Consider the following 20,480-nt stretch of genomic DNA (forward strand, 5'->3'; position numbering starts at 1 on the left):
GAGGTAAAGAACAACAAGTTGTACTGAATTGCGTCCGTGAGAATACAAACAACATCGGGGGTGATAACAACAAACAAGTAATACCAAGAGATAAGATGAAACGTGTTTGCTTATCGCATTATCCGAAACATATCGTCCAAATCCAAGCTCGATTGCAATACAGATGTAAATCCTTGCAGTCACGTAGCACGGTGGGCTGTACCTGTGCTGGTAGAATCACATATAGCGGCGTTTCTCATCAGACGTCTGGATGAGAACTGTTGAAGGGCCAGCATTGTTGTGATCCTGGAGCATTTTTGTTAGGTTCATTGTATATTTTAATTGAACGTGTTGAACACACCTCGAAAGTAGGAAGCCTGATCCTTTGTGCACGAGACAACTGCACACGCCGTATAATGAACGTGATCGCAAAGAAGGCCATCATGAGGAGCGCCGCGAACATCGCACCGTGTGCGGCAATGGCAGTGGGACGCGATTCCGCAGGGCTGTCTGTACCGAATGGGAGGGTCGGGAGCCACGAGTTGGTAGATTTAGCACCACAGACGCGTTGCCATTGCTGATTCGAGCTGATGACCGCGTTCTATATCATAAATCATGAGTATCCAAGGGTCATTTATCCGCAGCGTGACAGAACACAAACCTCGATACGATAGATGAACTCAGTAAGCGGCATATCTCCACCATGCGCAAAAGCGTGGAGGGTGCGGAATCCTTCACTCGTACCATTCTTGAACTTAAACCGGACAAAGTCGCGGTTGTCCGGAAGAGACCCACGACGAAGCTCGATAGCAAGGGCGGAGGCGTAGTTGGCTATTATAAAAGAGCGACCTCATTGTAGCTGACGATATGAGAATGAAGGACACAAGGGCACGCACGAATGCCTTGAAGACTGGGATCGTCCTTGATCAACTCGATTTGATGGAACAGCGAAATAAACGGCTGATATGTAGTCGTCTCTACGAGGAACTGTAGGGGGTCGCCATCGTATGTGATGCGCTGCAGCGAATTCTTGATAGAAGCAAGGATAGTGCGCCCGGCAACTGCAAAAAAAAATCAAGAGTCCATCAGATACTGGAGACGTTATAAGACGATCGGCCATGATAATGTAGATCAATTTTGGTTATGCAAGAACTGTAACATACTGTTGCCGATGCCACCGATATCGCCGTCAGAAAATGCACCGTTCTCGTGAAAGTTGGCCCAATGGCGCGCCTGCTCGATGAAGGTCGGCGGAAGGCGGTGGGCGTACGTTTTGTTATGGATGAGCTCGTGGTTCATATAGTCGTACAGCTGAAGGCAATGTCAATGCAATAATCGGCGCGGCGGAGATGAACGAACTCACGTTCACCTATTGCGGAGTGGCACAGTCAGAAAACGCTCTTTAAGCATCAAATAACTTAACAACGTACTGCATTCTCGAGGTTCGTCGTTCGACCAAAAGCGAAATCATCTGCTTTCCTCATGAAACCTTCCGCCAGCCGTTCCGTTTCCTTGAATTTGGAGGAAGCATAAAATTCTTTGACGTGATTTTCGAAGGCCTATTCGCGACATGAGATCAAGGACAGTCCAGAGCTCTGATGGAGGCTGACATACCGGGCAGTCTGTCCAGCTTTCGAGTGAGCGGTCATTGGATGGTTCAACGGTCTCCACTTGATGCCACCACCGCCAACGTCAAACCAAGAAGTGTTCGATAAAGACAGAGGGTCATACCGGGAACATATTGATAACCTCCGAGTGGAGCAACGACTTGAGTTTCGTTGGCCAGCGTGATGCTGTTCTTCTCAGTCGGTGGGAACAAACCTTGAAGCAACGCGATGGCAGAGTCGAAAACTGCACGACCTTCGCCCCCGTTTTTGATGCGCACTTGCACTTGATTCGTATCGACAAGGTCCGTACGGACCCCACGAATGAAGGAAGGAGAGGAGGGTGTGAAGTACTCCTTACGAAGGTAGGAGCCGAGCTGATGAGATTGAACCTGCCGATCACAGTTGTTGATCAGTTTCATTTCAAGAAAATCAAGGATATGAAGGAAGAGAATAAATCGAAAGAAAGTTCAGTTACCTCTCCCAAAGGTGTGCACTCCGTGTGCGAACTCTTATAGTTCTTCGTGTCTTGAGAATACTCGAGTCGGTCGCCGTTGCGAGCAACTACGACGACGCCGCGGACTGTAGGGTGCGACATATCGGTGATGTATGAGGCAATAATGTAAGAGGGGTATGAGTGAACTCGAGTAGACTGCAAGTCTGAGGAGCCTTGACCTCCAACAAGCCCTTTATATATACCACACTCGGTGGCTCTGCCACGCTCGGTGACCCTGCCACACTCGGTGACCCCGCCACGTGGGGGGTGGGGGCGAGCTGCTGTGTGCAAAGAGGAGAGGTTTCATGTGATATAGAGGGGGGAACGCTAGCTGAGCTCGTTGCAAGGCGACATTAACAGGCTGATCGCACGCGCGGAGATCATGCGCATTGATACCATGAGCCGGCCATGCAGGGTACAGCAAAGGTGCTAGGTCCATCTTTGCTCGTATGCTTGGGCACTCAGGAAGGGCAAGCTCCTGAAGTTGCAGAGGGAGAGATCCATTCAATATCTGTGGACATGATCGTGAAGAGACAAAAGGTAAGGTCTCGCGGACGCCATCGGGTTCTAGGCAGGAACAAGATGCCGTAAATGTCAGAAAACATGTCTAAAACGATGTCGATGCGTCGTGTCGCCTGCAAGCACCGAGGGCGTTGAAAACACGAGCTCTATGACCATACATTATACCACATCGTTCAAGAATTGGCAATGAGAGTAGAAGATGTGCATACCAAGCCATTCCCCCAAAGCACGTTTATAATGTAAAGCATCTATCTGAAAGATTAACAGACCAGAAGGCTTTCTCGTCAAAGGTGAATGGGATGACAAAAAGAAGGCGAGATTGAAGGATTCTCCGCACGTGTGAGACATGAGTAGACCAACATCCATCAAAGCTGTATTCGAAGCATAGTCAGCTGTACGAGAAGAGCAGGTAGCAGACATACTCCCTTATCCAAGGACTCACATAGTGTTCCTACATTCAGTCATTACTTCTTCTTCTTTCCCTTTGTGTTTCCACCGCCACTTCTGCTTTGTCCCCCGGCACCACTTGCACCACCGCTTTCTACCATGCCTTGCGTGGCCCCTCCGCCCCCACCACCCCTTCTCTTGCTCCGTGCCTGCACGAACGTCGATCGCTCCGTCCTCTTCAACCAACGTTCCGGATCGGGAGCTGGCGTAACGCCGGGGACAACTCCGGCAGGTACACGGCGTGTGCGCACCTTCTTCAGTTTCGGTTTCGTCATCTTCTCTTCGGCAGATGGTGCATTTGCCAAGGGCAATAATGAAGTAGTCGGGTGTACCGGCGGTTGGGACGTCTCAAGGCTATTCGTGACGGACATCGGGAGTTGGTCAAGGACGCGAAGATAGTCGGTGTTGATAAAATCTAGATGTCGTTGGGATGCTTGGAGATTCGTGAGGATATCGGAGTGCTCCTCAGTTTGCTGCGTGGAACGGTCGGGACTGAATGCAGAAGTGAACGGGGAAATAGACGCACCGGATCGGCCGTGTCTAGAAGCTGGTTATACAGGTCGAAAGCGGCGTGGTAAGATCCTTGACGGTAACTCTGCGGAAAACATGAGGAGAAAAATGCACGAATGCATACAAGCACCCATACCAGCTGAGCTTCCAGATGCAAGACTCCTCGATCGTCGACATTTGACTGCTTGATGTCATTTAATATCTGGGATGCCTCCGATTCGCGTTGCAAGCGATATAGCGAATAGGCCTTCTCAAAAGCACCTTCGGAGGATGACCCAAGGGAGTCCAACAAAGTCAGAGCAGCGCTGTATTGCTCAATTTGCAAGAGAAGAAAGAGCTTGGCTTGCAGCGCATCCTTATCCTTCGGGTCTAGTCGAAGGACTGCAGGAACAGACAGGTTGGATGGAAAGAAATCAAATGAAAGCTTGAACACGCACTCTTGTCGCATGTCTTGACTGCATTCGTGAAGTGACCGCCGTCGATCTGAGCACACAGTGAATTAAACAGGCGCTTCAGGCGCTCTGAGACAGGGAGAGGTTGCTTGGTCGATGCTTTCTTCCTCACGTCTTTCAAGGATGGCACAGATTTCTTGAGCAATCCCGAAGGCTTTGGAGGCATTACAGCCGTCGTCGTCGAGAGCAATGAGCAAACTTAGATGTGCTACGTGAGGCTACGCGTCGTTCTAATCGAATTCGAACTCCGCCTGTTCTTGTCTCAATCTGTCTCTTGCTACCATTACAGCCAGCGAAATGTCTGCGGAAGAGTGTGTTCCTTCTCATTTATGGCCATCAAACACCTTTCTGATGGGCAACTAGACAAAATCGTGGCTCTACAGCCGAATTGCAGCAACCAGATGTCGACGCTCAAATGCAAGACAAAGACATCCCGACCGGACCTGCGGCAATGGCAACTGGAACTAAGAAACGACCTCGCTTGGACCTCAACGTTGAATCCAGGGAGCGCAAACGCGGCAAAAGTATTTTTGGTATAGTTCTTGGAACACTCAACAAGGCGAAGAAAGAAGATATTCAGAGAAATTCTAGCGAAGCGGTAAGCATGGACCCCATCTGGCATCCTTGAGACTACTGACACTGCGCGACTTACTAGGGCAAGAAACGACAATTGATTGAACAAAGACTGCAGGACAAGATTCGAAAAGAAACTGACTCGGTCAGGAGAGCCGAAGAGGCAAAAAAGGACAAGACCATTGCGAACCGGAAGGAGGAGGAGCTGCAGCTCAATGATTCGATCGTATGTCACGCCATCATAATGCACAACTTGTCTTTCAACTCTACGCTATCATTGTAGCACAAGCTTCGTCGGACACGACTACCACTTCTCTCCAATTTCCTTTCTACATCTGACGACATCCCAATCGACGACTCAGAACCCGCATCGACACGCGCGCCCTTATCGCTACCGCCTCGTTCTCATCCACCTCCCTTGTTCTATCTCCCTGTTACTCTCCTTCCATCTCAAGAAGCTTTTCTCGCAAAGCGCAAAGCTGAAGTACGTGCCACCAATATCTTGATGATATACAGGAAATGGAATTGAAACATGTCCTGCGCGTAGGTTAAAGAAGCTGCCGAAACAGAGTGGAACACTTTCCGCGCCGGCCGGACCGCTGGTATTGAAGAGATTCGCACACTTCGGCACCGTGCCGCAGAGGAAGAGGCTCGTAAAAAGGCTGAACGGGAGGCCAATAAGCAGCAAGTGAAAGATGGGGATACGGGGGCTGACGTCGTTTCACCGCGTAGAGACGAGTCCCATGCTGTACCCTCAACCGAGAAGCGTGACGCTGATATGGACGTCGACGAGCCTCCCGCTGTTACCAATGGTAGTGAACCCGTGGAACGCGCGGATGAAGGCAGGAACGGAGCTGAGAAGGCTACTGCTGCTGAGCCTGAGCGGAAGGATGAGCCGGCGCCTATGCAGGCTGACGACGATGACGCGGTGGAGTATTGATTTCCTTCAGTGACTTGCGGTGGCTTTGGATGCTGAACAGTCCAAGGCTGACGCTCCTCGGGGGTGGTAACCTTCCAAAGGTAGTAGTGCTTTCATATCACCCTTTTCATTTGCTCATTTTACGTGACTGCATCTGGATCTCTCATGTGTTTTGCTCTGTTCGATTCAATACGATGGTGCTTCAGTTATTGACGTCACAATTGGTTGTACGTGCCCACTCGCCCGCCCGCCCGCCCGCCTGAGCCGCGCCGTTCCCGCCTGCTCTTGTTTCTTCGTATGGGATCCTCCCTTTCAGTATCTCACCACAAGCTATTCAAGTTATTCAAGCTATTGCATTGTCTATCTATGTCTGCGGTTTGCAGATCCACCTCAGGTTCGGAGTATCCACCACTAGACTTTCAACTCCAAGTTCACTTCGATCGGAGCTTATGAAACGGCGAGGATGAACGTTGCGCATGATTTCCACCCTTTGTCTTGCTTATGTCCGGCGCGTGCGTGCATTGCTCCATGCTGAGTCCCGAGCAAGAGCAGCGACAACTGGCGGCGCGTCAGAAAATGAATACATCTTCCATCCAGGGTGATCATTCAGTCATCCACCGTAACATTTGACTCTTTCACTGTGATATCTGACGTGATAGAAAGTTCAACTGGGGCCTTCCCAGCTGAATCCCATGTCCGCCAGTCAGTCTCTCGCATGGTCTGGTTTGCCTGATGGCTTTTGCTGTTCGGCTTCCGGGCTGGTGCGGTCGAAGTGAGTCTGATCTCTTTTGTTCTTCGGTACCAAATTAGGCACTCATGGACTTCCGACGTGGACATATTTCAGGTCTCGCAATCCCGCTGGGTCTCTTGGTACTCGCTGCCAGATGTGCAGGACACACGGCTAGGTTCAGCGACCTGCCAGATTCGCCCGTCGCGGACAGGAGGGCCCTTGATTGCCATCCCACTAGATGACGTCCCGACTCTGGTCTCAAGCTCGTCGACCCGAGATACTCGCCCAATTGACATAGAACGGCGCCTCAGCGATACGTACAAAAAATGGGATTGGCCTGTGCTCGTAGCTTCTCCAATCGGTCTGCACCTTCTAGCTTCTCCAGACCTGTTCCGCCCAGACTGTCTAGCTCCAAGCCCCGACTCCCAAGAACTTTCTCCAGGCAAGCGCCCCATCGATGATCAATCCCCAACGATTCCCATGGCATATTCACATGCGCGCGCACATCCCCTGGCAGCGGACCTATTCTCGAGTATGCGCTCTCCTAGGGACGTCTTCTGATGATGGCTTAAGAATAAATTGGAGCCAACTGGCACGCGAGTTGCGGCGTTGGTCAGTTCCAGAGAGCCCCGGTGCCCTGGAGGGCGGTTGCGGTTCATGTGCATCCGCGTTTCAAGTTGCCGTCTCGTTCCGTTGAATGTCTGAGACCGAAAGGTCTCTTTGGGTGTCGCTTGGTGTGAGAGGATGGTCCTCACCCATATCGGACGGACGTCTATCTAGTTCATCCAGCGTCAATCAGGTCACGCCATCTCTCACATTGGACGACCGCTCTGAACTCTGCCTCGTATATCATCTACTTCGAGCTTCGAACTGCCTATGTCGAAACAACTGCAATGGACTGGCTTTCCAATCAATGTCCTCTTCGCACCCCACAACCCCATTTGTCTAGCACATGACGACAAGACAGCTTGGTGTTTAGCGGAGCTTCTCGCTCCCACAATCGTTCAATTGCAGGGCGACCAGGAGTATCGAGAGCTTGAACGACACAGGGTGCGATAATCCCGCCGCTTTCTCTCCACCGCATCAAACCATCGTCCACTTCATCCCCCGGCCTGCCCCCCTTGGATGCAGCGGATCGCACGATCGCATGAAGTTGTTCGATCTACACGTCCCAACTTTACTCTCAGGCCCACCGAGAAGGTTCGGCATTCGCACGGAACAGATAGCGCGAGTGCGATGCACTCCCATCGGCGCTAGCCAGGAGCACCCTCACCAGCACCGCTCCCCGTCACAACTCTTTCTCCGGCTTGGCTTGACCGCATGTGGAACAGTCTGTGCGAGCCTTCCACAGCGGAATCCCGAAAGATATACACAAACAAAGATGCAAACAGAACAATCTTCTTCTCTGCATTCGAGATGCGTGGTCCTCTACGTACACGCGCCCTTTGCGCCACCCTGTCCAGCAGGTGTCGCTCGTCGCGTATTGTTTCGCCTCGATCCGTTCAGCAGGCGCTGCGGATCGTGCCTCGCCTGCCGACCTCGCCTGTCCCCTGCGGCTTTCCCCATTTCAGCGGCGCTTTGCCCACCCTGGCACCGGACACGATCACGCTCGCCATCGGGCCCCGCGTGCTGTAATCGCACTCCCCTTGCGCCCCAATCCCAGCTGCCAGGGCACTGTATTCCCCAGGCAGGCCCCAGGCCTCCCTCGCTCCCTCGCCACACGCGCCCTGCGATACGCTCGGGTGCACCAATCGCACTAATCCCCCAATCGATTCCAAACTCGGGTATCCCTCTGTACCCGATCCCCGACATAACCACGTTTGCCTACCGCCGACCCTCGCCCGCCTGCGAGGCTCCGTTGTATTCGTAAACGCGAGGTCTCTGCCCTTGTACTCCATGGAGCAATCGTGGCCGCGTTCTGCACACCCCCTTGCGCGGCGACGGCGCAGCCGGTCGGTCGACCATCGATACGCTTTCGAAATTGACCCAGAAGGCGCGACGCATTTCTGGAATCCAGACGTCATCCTGAATGCGCCCGCGACGGACCCCAGCCCCTCCTCGCCCGGCCAATGTGATCGCTCGCCCGCCAGCCGTACGTATACAATACATACGCGGGACGCAGAAGCGCACACAGTTCATGTAGCAAGTAAGTAAGCGAAGCGTACCGAGTGCCACAGCCGCCCAGTCGAATTCATCCGGGCCTTCTTTCATTAAGCATCCATTTGCACAATTGTGCCCAGAGAGCCCAGAACGCGTTTGTCCCATGCCCACACTTACATACCCATGTGTGTATGTGCCCGGCGCGGCCTGCATGACTACCCCTTCTGCCGCATACGCTTCTGCTTCTGCCCCGAATCGCGCAAAGAAGCCATCATGGTCATTATGGACATGCCGTATCGCCCATCGAGATTTCTCGGCACGATCTCCCCCTGCCAGTGTTTAGCCCCATCATGGGCTGACAGCCGTGATCACGACGGCGGCAGCGGCGGCGACAACGATCGCGCAGCGCGTGCTCTCAATCCCCTCCTTCCGGCGTTCTTCTGGCCCAACCAACCAGCACCCCGCGTCCCCCACCTCTGCTCCCGACGCGCTCGCGAACCCGAACCGAGAGCTCCCCCACGCTGGCGCCGCACCGCACCGCACCGCGCCGCGAGCACTCCAGACTCGGGCACGGCGGGCGGGGCAAATCTGACCCCCCATTTCCCCGCCAATCTCCCGCAGCAGTGCGACGCGGGGGGGCAGGTGACCCAGGTGACCCAGTGGTGACCCTCGCGCGCGCGCGCGCTCCCACGCGGGACCCAGCCGAGCGGATCCGACCCATTTACCGCGGCCCGTTCCGCTCCTCGCGCCGGGGCTCGCATACAGTCACCGGCCGTCACCACCACCACCACTACCACCACCACCTCCAGGCATTCAATTGTCGTCGGCGAATCACGTTCCCGGCCGTGAGTAAGGGACCACACAGGGCCATCCAGACGAAGCCCAGGCCGCGCCATGCAAGTCGGCCGTAGGCCACACCACGCGCACTAATCAAGCACGCCTGCCTGCTATCAAGCAGTGCGCTTGGCCAAATGGGCAGCGCAAGTTGCGTCGCCGAGGCGCGCCGCGGACGCTGGTATGCGTCGAATTCGCTACTGCCCCGCTGAATGATAAATAACGGTCAGCCGGGCAGCCCACCGCCTTGCGTGCGCCGCGACAGTAATTGTGAGCGGCTATCGCTGGGGTCCCGAGAGGCGCGGGTCGGAGGCGGGCAGGGCGGGCGGGGCGGGCGGGGTGGCAGGAGGGACCCGCGCCGGCGAGCTTTTGTATATCGTATTTTTGAAAAGACGGGCGACGACGACAGGATCGCGATCGCGAGGGCAAGTAGAGTGCGTAGAGTGCGTAGAGCGCGTAGAGCGCGTAGAGTGCGTAGAGTGCGTAGAGCGCGTAGGGTACCACGCGAGTAACGTAACGAGGGTCGTCCATCGTCCATCGCCCACGGGCTCCAGCAGACAGCAGCAACACAGTACTTGAACAGCGGCGCGTGGAGCGGGACGAGGCGAGGCGAGACGAGATGCCAATGCAGATATTGATACGAATACGAATAAGACAGACACTACGAACACGCGCAGGGGCGGCTATATACGACTTTCTCCACGAGCAGCGGCGGACCCCCCCCCCTCCTCCTTCGGTGTCGCGCCGAGCCCGGAAAGATATACAGTAAATTTGTGATAATAAGCGAGGGCAGAACAAGCGAACAGGTCGAGCAGGTGAGCAGGCGGCGAGAATACGAGACCTGTGGATGAGCCAAGGCTGGTGAGCTATGGTGAGCTGTGGCGGATGGTGGAGCGATGCAGAGCGGATATGGACAGACGGGGCGGGGTGGAATTACTAATACTGCGACGGAGTGGACGAGTCGGGAGCGGGAGGGAGGTCGGACAAAGCAAGACGGCCGCGGGGGCGATGATCGATCGAGCAGAAAAACAGAAAGATAGAAAGACAGAGGAACGGACAGAGCACGAACATGCAGATACTAGAGTAACAGAACCGACGGGAGTCAAATCAAACAAGCTGCGAGCAGACACGCAAACGCAAACGCAAAAACAAAAACACAAAAACAAAAACAGATGCAGGAATAACGAAATAAAGACACCCGAGCAAACGAAAACACAGACCGTCCGTTCGGCGGGCGGGCATACGCAGACAATACGCGGACAATACGCAGATATATGCAGATATATGCAGATATGCGATAATGCGACAGGGCGGGGAGCGGGGAGCAGGCAGTGGTGCAGGCGAGCAAGCGAGCAAGCGAGCAAGCAACGAGGCGACGAAGCGCACGGGGGTATGGCTACAAAAAAAACAGATCTATGCACGGGCGGCGTTGGCGCTGGCGCTGGTGCTGATGGCGCGAGCGAGGATCAAGCGATAAAAACTGCAAAGGAAAACTGCAAGGGCAAGCGGAAGGGGATGGGAGAGGCATACATCGCGCACCATAGTGGCGGTGGCGGGGGCGACGAAAACAGGGGGCGGGTCATACGGGGGAGAAGAAGACGCCGCCGGACAAGAACGAAATGGCAATGCAAGGCAAGTCAGAGCAAAGCAAAAAAAAAAGACGAGATGGGGAGACGCTGACGCCGAGCGCTGACGGGGAAGATGATGGGGACGCGGACGCAGACGACGGGGACGACAGGGCACCCACGGACGAGCGTATACTGGGCGACTGCACCACACCGACGCTGATCCTGATCCTTCCCGGTGCTGATGCTGATGCTGATGCTGGTACTGGTGCTGATGCTGATACTGATACTGATGCTGATGCTGACGACCGCTCATTGCCCAGCGGCTCAAGGCACAACCAAGTGCGGAACGAGTCCTAAAGAACCGAACCACAACAGAAAAAAAAGAACCAAGGAACCAAGGAACCGACGAACCGACGAACCGACGAGCTGACGAGCTGAGGCGCGCAACGATACGAGTGCGACAGACGACAATCAGACGATCGACGATCGGAACGCCAGTGCCAGCGCGCGCGACGATCAGCTACGATCAGCATCAGGGTACCAGGGGCGAGACGCTGGAGGGCGGGGCGCTGAGGCCAGAAAGGCGGAAGGCGAAAGGGGAAAGGCGAAAGGCGAGAGGCGAATGCGAAAGGAGGGGTCGGCGGAAAAGCGAATGCAGAAAGGCGACAGGCGACAGGCGAACGCGAAAGGAGGCGACAGGCAGATGCAGATGCAGAAAAGCGAAAGGGCGGATGCAGAAAGGCAGAGAGCGAATGCAAAAAGGCGCCGCGGCCGGCATACGGAGAGCTAGCCAGCGCAGAGCGGTGACCAACGACCAGAAAAGTGCGCGAGGAAAAAATAGCAGAGGGACCGAGCGAGCGAGCGAGCGAGACAGGACGACGACGACGGGTGGAGGCGGGGGCGGGGCGGGGGCGGAGGTAGAGGCAGGCAGAGGCAGGCAGAGGCAGAGGCAGAGACGGAGACGGAGACAGGGAAACCGGGCTCTCCCGCCCGCGCGCCCCGTCCATCCGCTCAATGCTGCCCGTGTCCCTGCTGCTGCTGCTGCTGCTGCGCGACCGGCGACGGCGAATACCACCCTCCCGCACCCGCCCCACTCCCGCTCCCGCTCCCAGCGTGCGCATGTCCGTGCCCGTGCCCGTGCCCGTGCCCGTGCCCGTGTCCTTGCCCGTGTCCTTGTCCACGCCCATGCGCCCCGAACGGCTCAGGATCAAGCAGCTCAAACGCGTCCATCCCGCCCATACCCATCCCCCCAATACCGCCCATCCCGCCTATACCCCCGATCCCGCCCATCCCGCCCATCCCAATCCCCATGCCCATCCCGCCGAGGCCCATACTCCCCATCCCGCCCATACTCCCCATACTCCCCATCCCCCCGAGCCCGCTCATGCCCCCGAGCCCACTCATGGACCCGAGCCCGCTCATGGACCCCATCCCCCCGATCCCGGCGCCCATCCCCCCAAACCCGCCATGCGCACCCGCACTCGCACCCGCACCCGCGCCCGCACTAACATTCGCGCGCGCGTCCGCGAACGGCGAGCCGGCGGGCGACAGCGGGAGCCCCAAGAACGTCTGCTGCATACAAACCGCCGCGCGTCAGCAACAGGCAACAGGCAACAGGCATCGACACCGACGTGCCGCCAGAAAAGACTCTCGCCCGCCGGCGCGGCCTGGGCGAAAGAAGGACGAGGGAGTTATTAGAGAAAAACACGCACGTCGCACATGAACGCGTCCTCCAACTCCTGGCGCCCCGCACTCAACCGCTGCTGTCCTCCGTGCTGCCCATGCTGATGCTGCTGCGTGTGCTGCTGCTGCTGCTGATGATGATGATCCCGCGCCGTCGACCCATCCGACGAACCCGTCCTCGAACCCGAGCTCAAACTCGTCCTCGAACTCGACGCCGGCGACGCCGGCGACTTGACGCGAGGCCCCACACCCAACGCACCGGCCGCGCCCGCCGCGCCCAACGTACCCAACGTACCCGCCGCGCCCGCCGCGCCAGAAGCCTCGGCCTCCTGCAGCTGATACACGATCGTCAGCAGCACCGCGTGCACCCCCTGCCCCTGCCCGGTCCCCACGCCCGCGCCCACGTCGGCATCGCGATCGGCATCGCGGCCCTCTTCGTCCGACGCGCTCCCGTCCGCCGAGGGTGACGGCCCGCGGAAGGAGGACGAGGACGCGCGGAAGGAGGAGGAGGCGACGGACGCCGTCTGCTGGATCTCTTGCACGATCGAGTACCGCCCCGGATCTACCGCGCCCGCGATCGAAGTTCGAGTCAGCCCTGCGCTCTCCGCTCTCCAAACCGCCAAAACGCCAAAACGCCAAAACGAAAAAAACACCCCACGCACCGTTCGCCTCGCAAAGCCTCTGCCAGAAACTAGGCACCAGCGGCGCGCGATACAGATACAGCGGCGCGCTCTTCACGTCCTCCTCCCCCGCGCCCTCCCCCTCCCCCTCCGCGAACGGCCCGCCCACGCCGTCCACGCTGACGCTGACGCTCTCGCCAAGGCGATCCGCCCACCCCGAGCCCGCGCCAAACCCCGACCCAGCGCCCATCGCGTGGAGATGCCCTCCTCCCGCCGCCGAAGTCGCGAGCACGGACTTGAACGCGGGCGCGCGCACGCACGCCATGGCGGTGACCTCCGAGTGCACGCAGTTGCCATCAAAGTACACCGAGCACGCCGAGCGCGCGGGGACGCGTGCGGGGGCCGCGAACGCGACCGTGTTGTCGATCGCGCGGAGGGGGCGGGGGCGCGGGGAGCGGAAGACGTGTACGGGGGCTGTGGAGCTTGGGGTGTGGGCCGGGGAGGACAGCAGGGACGAAGAGGAGGAGGGGGTGGAGGAGGTGGAGGAGGAGAGGGAGGGGAGGGAGGGGAGGGCGATGTGTGGGGAGGAGGCGGTGGTGGGGAAGAAGGAGGCGGTGGTGGGGGTGGGGGAGAGCGGGGTGAGTGGGGAGAGCGGAGGTGTGCGGCGCGGGGAGCGCGGGGGTGTTGCGCGCGGGGCGAGGGCGGGTGTGAGGGCTGCGAGCGGGGCGAGGGCGGGGGAGGGGGCAGGGGAGGGGGACCAGGGTGCGGCGGCGGGGAGGACGTCGATGGTGACGAGAGCGCGGGAGGCGCGGGCGTCGGAGGGGAGGTAGGGCGAGCCGGGCGCGCCTGAGTGCGGGTTGGGATACCCGCCGCCGCCAGTGGAGTCGTGGTGCGGCGCGGTGGGGGTGGAGGTTGCGGAGGCGGGGGTGGAAAAGTCGCGGTTGGAGAGGAGCTTGAGGACTGCATGGGATTGAGTGTACCGTGAGGGCACGTTAGTGGAGGAAGGGGGGGTGCACGTACTGCGTTTACCGCCGCAGGTGTCGCGGAGCTGCTGGAGGCGGCTGCCGACCTGCTTTGCGGTCCTGCGCTTGCCGGTGACGTGGTAGATGTAGTCAGAGATGAAGCGGTTGCGGTTTGGGAAGCGGGAGAGGGAGCGGGTGGAGCGCGAGGACTCGGGGCGGTACTTGTCGAGGGCTGGGTGGGTGCGGGTGAGGGACCGCAGACGGAGGAGTGTGGGGTGGGGGGGGGTGCGCACCTTCGACGAGGGCGGCCTCGAGGTAGGGGGGCCATACGGCCTCGCCCTTGCCCTTGAGGGTCTTCCAGCTCTTGCGGCCGCTGACGATGGTGTGCACTGCGTCGCGGGTGCGGTCGTCGCCGACGAGGGGGTAGGAGAGGTCGTCGACGGCGGACATGCGCACGTAGTCGGTGAGGGCGGAGGCGGACATGGGCGCAGCGGAGGAGGAGGGGGAGCGGGCAGAGAACGGGGAGAGGAGAGAGCGAGCGGGGCGTTATATAGAAACGGGGGGGCGGATGCGGGGCGCGCACATCGCCGGCCCTCTGAGCTGTCCCCGGCCCTCGTCCGCCCGCCCCCGCGCTTCTGCTGTGCGAGCGCGCGCGACAGCCAGCCTGCTGCCCGTCCTCGGATCCCCCCGCCGCACCGTCCGTCCGCGAGCACGACCCGCTCGCCCCGCACCACAACCGAACCGAACCGGTCCCCGCATCGGCGCTCCCACTCGGCGCCCCACGACGCCCCAGATCCCCATCGCCATCTCGATCCGTCCCTTCCGTCCACCCGCGCCCCGGCTCCGCGCTAGAACACGAGTGCCATCGTCCCCTCCGTCCGTCCACCCCCTCCACGCCCCCGCACCCAACAAGCCCCTCGTCGCCGTCCAAGCACCCACGTCACCCCTGTCGCACCCGCCCACGTCCAATACCCGCCGCGCCTCTCGTCGTACCGCCGCATCACCGTACGTACCCACTCGCCGCGTAGGTCCTCCCAAAATTCTTTTCACGCCGCCCCCACCGGCAACCCAACGGCCCACTCCACCAATCGCACACCCCGGTCCCCAAATCCGACGAACGAGGGCCGCTATCGCCTGAGCCAATGGCAAGCCAACAGCCAACAGCCAATCGCCGTGCACGCCGGCCCGCCCGCGCCCGCCCGCGCCCGCTCGAGTCGCGCCGAGTCGAGGACCCTCGGAGCCATATACGGAAGGAACGCCGGCGCACCCCCGTCGCCTCGCGCACCCATCGCGACTCAGGATGGGCACGGCGGAGCTCGTCGCGCGACCGTTCTGCACGCGCTCGCGGGTATCGCAATGGCGACGACCATAGGGCCGTCGTCGATAACGCACGACGACGAAACAGCAACAGCAACAGCAACGGAGCGAAAAAAAAAACTGTCGGTTGGCGCGCGGCTGCTGCTGCACCGATCCGTGATCAGCGATCGTGCACCGCGATCCGCACCCGCGCTTGACTCGGTGTGGGGTGTGGGTCGGTGTGCGGCTGCACGGCTTTCGGAGGCGCAGGGGGGCCGGGTGGGTGCGTAGGTGCGCGGGTGCGCACGCGGGTGTCGCGCGGCTCTAGAAAGTGCGGTCCCGGTCTGCGTGCCTCCGCTCGTCCAGGCCCGTCTCCGCCGCCGGCGCGCGCGTCTCGGTGCGGCAGTCTGCTGCAGTCTGCTACACCTCCAGACTCCAGGCCCCGCTCCGCATCTTCGCCCACCTCCTCCACCACCAGCACCATCTTCACCTCGCATCTGCGTCCGACTCGGCGCGCGCTCTCGCCCTCGCTTCGCCTCCCATCGCATCGCGCGCCAGCCGATTCAATACTACGCCTTGGCCGCGGCCACTCGCCAGCCAGCAGCAGCCAACCACCGTCCATCCATCCATCCAGCCAGCCAACCAACCACCATCCAGCTAGCCAGCTAGCCAGTCAGCCAGTCAGCCAGTCAACAGCAGCCATCCGCAGCCAGCCAGCAGCGATAATCGCGCGTCCGCGCTCGGAAGACGCCCGTCCAATACAATCGCCCAAGACAATTCTCGTCCAATACGATCACCCAAGACAATCAATCAAGACTTATGGGCCACCGCGCACCGCGCACCGTGTAGCGTGTAGCGTGTAGCGTGTAGCGTGCACCGTGTGGTGGTACCGTACCGTAAACGACTCGGTGCGCTCCTCGGTACGTACGAGGCGCGATCGGCCCTCCTCGTTTCGGCGGCGGCGGCAGCGGCAGCGCTGCGCCCCGACGCGCGATCTGCACACTCGCGCACGCGTGCTTGGCTGCTCACTCGCTTGGCTAATAGCTGCCTGCGCCCCCCGCACTGCGCTGCACCGCACCGCCCCGCCCCGCCCTGCCCTGCCCCGTCCCGCTCTGCTCTGCCCTGGCTTGGCTTGCTGCGCACGCGAGACGAGGCACCGTCGCCGTCATCGCGCGCGCGTACCTGGGCCCTGAGGCGCAGACGTCCCCGACAGCGCAACGCGACGCGACGCCATCCGTCCATCCGTCCGTCCGCCCGTCCGTCCGTCTGGCGATCTGGCTATCTGGCCGTCCGGCCGTCTATCTCCGTCTATCCGTCCAATGTCTGGTTCAATGCCGTCGCGACACGTCACGTTGGGCGGTGGGATCGGCCGTTGCTATGTGCTCTAGGCCTCGCTGATGAGGCGCGGCGCGGCGCGAGGCGATCCCGCGCGCGTTCCGCGTTTTGCGCTTGTGCTTGGGCTTGGGGGAGAGGCGGGAGGCGAGCTGGGGTGGGGGGTGGGGGCTGTGCGTCCTGTGGCGAGTGCGTGGCGTCGCGCAGGGCGGGAGGGGACGACACGACACGACGCACACGACACGACGCACACGACACGACACGAGACGCGTTTTGGCTGGGAGACGGAGGCGAGGGGCGGGCGCAGCCACGCCGCCTCCGTCTCCACCGCCGCCGACCCGCCCGCACGCGCGCTTGCGCGCGGACTGGGGGATCGTCGTGCCCCCAGCAGTGCAGAGCAGCGCAGCGCAGCCCAAAGCACGCAAATCGACACGGGAGCGGCGCGGCGCGGCGCACCACGCTTTCCGCGCGCTCGGCGCCCCCGATCGCACCTGCGCGCGGAGTCCGCGGGCGGCGGAGGGACGGAAGGCGCGCCACTGGAGACGCGCGCGTCGCACGGACGCGCTGCGTTGTGTTGTGTTGTGTTGTATGGCGTGCGCTGCGTTGTATGGTGTGCGTTGCGTTGTATGGTATGCGTGCGTGCGTGCTCCGCGCATGGATGCTCGCACGCACGCACGCACGCACGCACGCACGCATGCACGCAGCTCTTTCTCTCGCTCGCTCGCCGGACGGACGGACGGCGTGTGGGGCTACCGTTCTATGCACCGTGCATCGCCCGCCGCGCGCGCCTACCCCGCAGAGCGTTCCCCGCAGATCCGCGCGCCACCCGCCCCCGCCGTCCTCTGCCGCTTCCCTTTCCGTGCCAGCAAGCTGCCAGCCAGCCAGCCAGCAGGAAGCGCGGGGGATCCGCCGCCCCACCCGCCCCCGACAGCTCCGAGCGGCGCATCATTGCCCCACGTAACCTGTCGCATGCAGGCGTGGTATTATGCACCGCGCCCGCGTCGATCCCGTCGTCTGATCCGCCCTGCCCAGCCGTGGCCCCTAGACGCGGCCCTGCTGCTGCTCCCTCTGGGCACTCTTGCGTCTTGGACCGAGCAAGCCGCCGCGAGGGAGTGCTGGCTTGGCTCGCTGCGCGTCGTGATTCGACGCACGCACGCTCCGCCGACGGCCCGCGTGGCTCGGTGGCAGTATCGACGCACATGGACGTGTGGGGTCGTGCGAGTCCGCCCGCTGCTGTACCCCGCCCGGACGAGGTTCCTCTCCGGGTCGATTCATTGCGCGCCGCATTTGGGCTCCCGTCCCGCTCGCGAGCAAGGCCTGGCAGGGCCATGGTTACGCACCGCGCAGATGGATTCGAGATTCGAGAACCAAGATTCGAGATTCGGAATTCGGATTCGGGGAACTTAATTTTGCGGACGTGCGAGTCGGCGGCGCGTGCCCTCGCTTTACTCGCTCGCTCGTCTGCGTACGTACGTTCGTTATTGTACGCGACTGAATGGCCACGGACGAGAGCGCACATATGGAGCATCGCGCCGCGCGATCCATGCACGCATAATAAGTTGCGCAAGGAGGTAAATTCGATCTCGCTAGCAAGTTGACGACGTCCCCGCCCGCTGTTCTGCTTCCGCTTCGAAGCCGGAAATTCGATCAGGGAGGGACCAATGGACTGCACTGGATCGGGTGGGCGATGATGATGCCAGATGATATCGTGCGATTGTCGATGCAGATCTCGGGAAGCACGCGCTCCGGGGCGCGGTTCGGTTCGAGCCGCTCTCCGCTGGCCCGATCGCGCGCTCTGCGTCCGAAATGAAAGTTTATTGTTCGCCCGACGCCGGCCACCAACGACCAATTGTCGATTATTGGCCGCCTTGACATCGCGCGTCCGGCTTGGCCTGCTCGCTCAGCGGGTGTTGCGGTTCTGTAGGACCTCGGATCACGGGAGGCTGACGAGCCTTGCTTGGCCTGTGGAGGCGGTCGGAAGATGTGGTAATGAGGATCGCTTGGGATCGCTCTGCGCGGGTCGTTCGTGCGGTGATGCTAAGTTAGTGCTGGCGGTGTCTGCCAGTCGCCAGCTGCTAGCAGCATCCCGACAGGGAGACTAGCCCAGGAGACGAGCAGGCAGGCGCTGCTGATGGCATGTACGTACGTACGGCGCGGTCATTGCTTACTCTCTGCTGATCGGAACCTATTCGCTCGCTTTTGTGTTCTCTCTTTCTTTCTTTTGCTCGTATCACAGGGGACAGAATTGCTGCTGCGACTGGCGCTGGACGAGGCTTCGATGTTTCCGGGTCGTCTGCTCACCCTCTCTCGCCCTTCGATGTTCTAGCGGCGACGAACCGAGCCACAGCGCGACCCATTGCCATCCCCATTGCTGCCAGGGTTCTCTCCAGTCGGACTGCCGCCCACTGCATGCGGCCCCACATTCCGAGTTTTGCTTCGAGCGCTGGCGGATTCAATTGGCTGAGTATCTGGCGTCGAACGCATGCTGCGCTCGGAACATCATGCCGTACGCTTGCGAACCACGTTGTTCGCAACTGCGCCCGGATCACTGGCAGCCCCGGCGCCTCTGGCTGCACCCTCATTCTACTAGTTCTGCAATTTGCACTCACCCTTCGCCTTCGCCTTCGCCTGCCCTTCTCTCTTCTCTCTTCAGTGCGTTCTCGCCTCGTTCTGTTCTGCTCTGCTCGCCTCGGAAGGGAAGCTAAACGCAAATGAAGAGGCCAGATGCGTCTCCGGACGGACGCCCTCGAGAGGCGCGTGCGTCCTCGCAGCACCTTGGCCATACGCGGAACGAGGCTCCCCAACATTTCGTCGAGACGGGCGCGCAAATTAGCCTCGTCCACCCTTCCAAGCGCAACCAGTATGCGCTAGCCCAAACGCCCCGCTCTCTCCCTCTCGCGTCTCTCTTCCCGGTCCTCCCTCTTTCCTTCTCTGTCCCGTCGCATCGCGAGTTCCATCGCTCCAGGTGCCCTCTCTCCGGCTCGCGCACCCAGCCCGCAGGCTCCCTCCCCCATCACGTCAGTGCCCCATCGCATGCGCCCAGCACCCACCGTCCCCGACCGAACCACAAGCGCCCCGATCCACACCCTGTCTGCTCCTTGCTCGCCCCCCGCCCCGCCCCAACGTCCCTGCGCCCGAACAACGCCCCGATAGCCTTTCTGCTCCCTCGGCATGTCAGCGCGGCTAGAGGGAAGCGGGGAGGGCGCCCCGCGGGTGACCCCCCGATCGCGATCGCGATCCACCGTTCGTCCATCCATTCCTGTCGCCCTGCGCCGTGTGCTCGAGCGGCGGACGCGGGCCTAGGCGTCGTCGCAACTCTATATCTGTGCGGTCACTATCTCATGCCATGCCATGCCATGCCACGCCATGCCACGCCACGCCACGCAGTGTCGTGGTGCGCGCCCTCTCTTACTCCCAACCCCAACCAGTTCGCCGCGCGTGATTGTGTCTGCGCACCATGCAACGGCCAATTTGGCGCGCTCTTCGACCCAAGGTCTGCTATCCTCGTGCCCTCCGTGCGCACATCGCGCGTGATTGTGTTGCCTGTCCTATCTCATCCTATCCCGTCTTGTCGTGTCTTGTCTTGTCGTGTCTTGTCGTGTCGTGTCTTGTCCTGTCCTGTCCTGTCTGCCCGTGCGACGCGCGGCGCCGCATCCGATCGGCGAGGAAACTCAATCGCCTGCCTACTTGGCAGCTGCGTGCATCCCGACGCGCGAGCTCTCGCGGACTGCCGGATGCGGCGTCGGGTTCCATTAGTATCGATGGATCCTCCCGCCCATCTTCCTTCCTTCCTAACTTCCGTTCAGTCGTCGAATAAGCGTTTGTTGATGCCCTTCGGGGTGCATCGCAATAT

The 20,480-nt window shown here is 60.3% G+C and overlaps 8 protein-coding genes across 8 annotated transcripts; 4 read left to right on the forward strand and 4 right to left on the reverse strand.

Annotated features, from left to right (window-relative positions):
• Positions 1–535: 535 nt before the first annotated feature.
• HETIRDRAFT_238392 (uncharacterized protein) lies at positions 536–2,166 on the reverse strand (the record flags this gene model as incomplete). The annotated part of the gene is made up of 8 exons (XM_009554921.1): positions 536–580; positions 641–810; positions 876–1,040; positions 1,143–1,290; positions 1,410–1,538; positions 1,594–1,649; positions 1,711–1,975; positions 2,062–2,166. Coding segments are annotated over 8 exons (1,083 nt in total), but the record flags the coding sequence as incomplete, so codon positions are not given.
• An 899-nt stretch (positions 2,167–3,065) lies between these two features.
• On the reverse strand, positions 3,066–4,176 carry HETIRDRAFT_332070 (uncharacterized protein; the record flags this gene model as incomplete). The annotated part of the gene is made up of 4 exons (XM_009554922.1): positions 3,066–3,521; positions 3,575–3,643; positions 3,695–3,939; positions 3,996–4,176. 4 exons carry the CDS (start codon positions 4,174–4,176, stop codon positions 3,066–3,068), a joined length of 951 nt encoding a protein of 316 aa, XP_009553217.1.
• A 119-nt stretch (positions 4,177–4,295) lies between these two features.
• HETIRDRAFT_482515 (uncharacterized protein) lies at positions 4,296–5,721 on the forward strand. Its single transcript, XM_009554923.1, has 5 exons — positions 4,296–4,320; positions 4,374–4,608; positions 4,666–4,809; positions 4,867–5,067; positions 5,131–5,721. Exons 2-5 carry the CDS (start codon positions 4,426–4,428, stop codon positions 5,521–5,523), a joined length of 921 nt encoding a protein of 306 aa, XP_009553218.1. The 5' UTR covers positions 4,296–4,320; positions 4,374–4,425; the 3' UTR covers positions 5,524–5,721.
• A 1,764-nt stretch (positions 5,722–7,485) lies between these two features.
• Positions 7,486–9,697, reverse strand: HETIRDRAFT_120624 (uncharacterized protein; the record flags this gene model as incomplete). The annotated part of the gene is made up of 6 exons (XM_009554924.1): positions 7,486–7,574; positions 7,669–8,056; positions 8,159–8,238; positions 8,398–8,661; positions 8,787–9,258; positions 9,410–9,697. 6 exons carry the CDS (start codon positions 9,695–9,697, stop codon positions 7,486–7,488), a joined length of 1,581 nt encoding a protein of 526 aa, XP_009553219.1.
• A 769-nt stretch (positions 9,698–10,466) lies between these two features.
• Positions 10,467–11,091, forward strand: HETIRDRAFT_456285 (uncharacterized protein; the record flags this gene model as incomplete). The annotated part of the gene is made up of 2 exons (XM_009554925.1): positions 10,467–10,556; positions 10,711–11,091. The coding sequence occupies 2 exons, from the start codon at positions 10,467–10,469 to the stop codon at positions 11,089–11,091; spliced, it is 471 nt and encodes a 156-aa protein (XP_009553220.1).
• Positions 11,092–14,058: 2,967 nt separating this feature from the next.
• On the reverse strand, positions 14,059–14,229 carry HETIRDRAFT_247981 (uncharacterized protein; the record flags this gene model as incomplete). The annotated part of the gene is made up of 1 exon (XM_009554926.1): positions 14,059–14,229. A coding segment is annotated over one exon (171 nt), but the record flags the coding sequence as incomplete, so codon positions are not given.
• Positions 14,230–14,567: 338 nt separating this feature from the next.
• HETIRDRAFT_456287 (uncharacterized protein) lies at positions 14,568–18,034 on the forward strand (the record flags this gene model as incomplete). Its single annotated transcript, XM_009554927.1, has 5 exons — positions 14,568–15,004; positions 15,028–15,578; positions 15,662–16,077; positions 16,152–16,641; positions 16,698–18,034. 5 exons carry the CDS (start codon positions 14,568–14,570, stop codon positions 18,032–18,034), a joined length of 3,231 nt encoding a protein of 1,076 aa, XP_009553222.1.
• Positions 18,035–19,338: 1,304 nt separating this feature from the next.
• HETIRDRAFT_456288 (uncharacterized protein) lies at positions 19,339–20,444 on the forward strand (the record flags this gene model as incomplete). Its single annotated transcript, XM_009554928.1, has 2 exons — positions 19,339–20,142; positions 20,322–20,444. The coding sequence occupies 2 exons, from the start codon at positions 19,339–19,341 to the stop codon at positions 20,442–20,444; spliced, it is 927 nt and encodes a 308-aa protein (XP_009553223.1).
• Between the last annotated feature and the right edge of the window lie 36 nt (positions 20,445–20,480).

Source organism: Heterobasidion irregulare (assembly GCF_000320585.1).
Source record: "Heterobasidion irregulare TC 32-1 unplaced genomic scaffold scaffold_14, whole genome shotgun sequence".
Taxonomy (NCBI): Eukaryota; Fungi; Basidiomycota; class Agaricomycetes; order Russulales; family Bondarzewiaceae; genus Heterobasidion; species Heterobasidion irregulare.

What these genes read in the sequence shown, in the direction of transcription:
- HETIRDRAFT_482515 (XM_009554923.1), top strand. Translation starts at nt 4,426, where the DNA reads ATGCAAGACAAAGACATCCCGACCGGACCTGCGGCAATGGCAACTGGA. An exon ending in AGAGAAATTCTAGCGAAGCG is followed by an intron (nt 4,609 to 4,665) that starts GTAAGCATGGAC and finishes GCGACTTACTAG; the next exon opens with GGCAAGAAACGACAATTGAT. An exon ending in TCGCAAAGCGCAAAGCTGAA is followed by an intron (nt 5,068 to 5,130) that starts GTACGTGCCACC and finishes TCCTGCGCGTAG; the next exon opens with GTTAAAGAAGCTGCCGAAAC.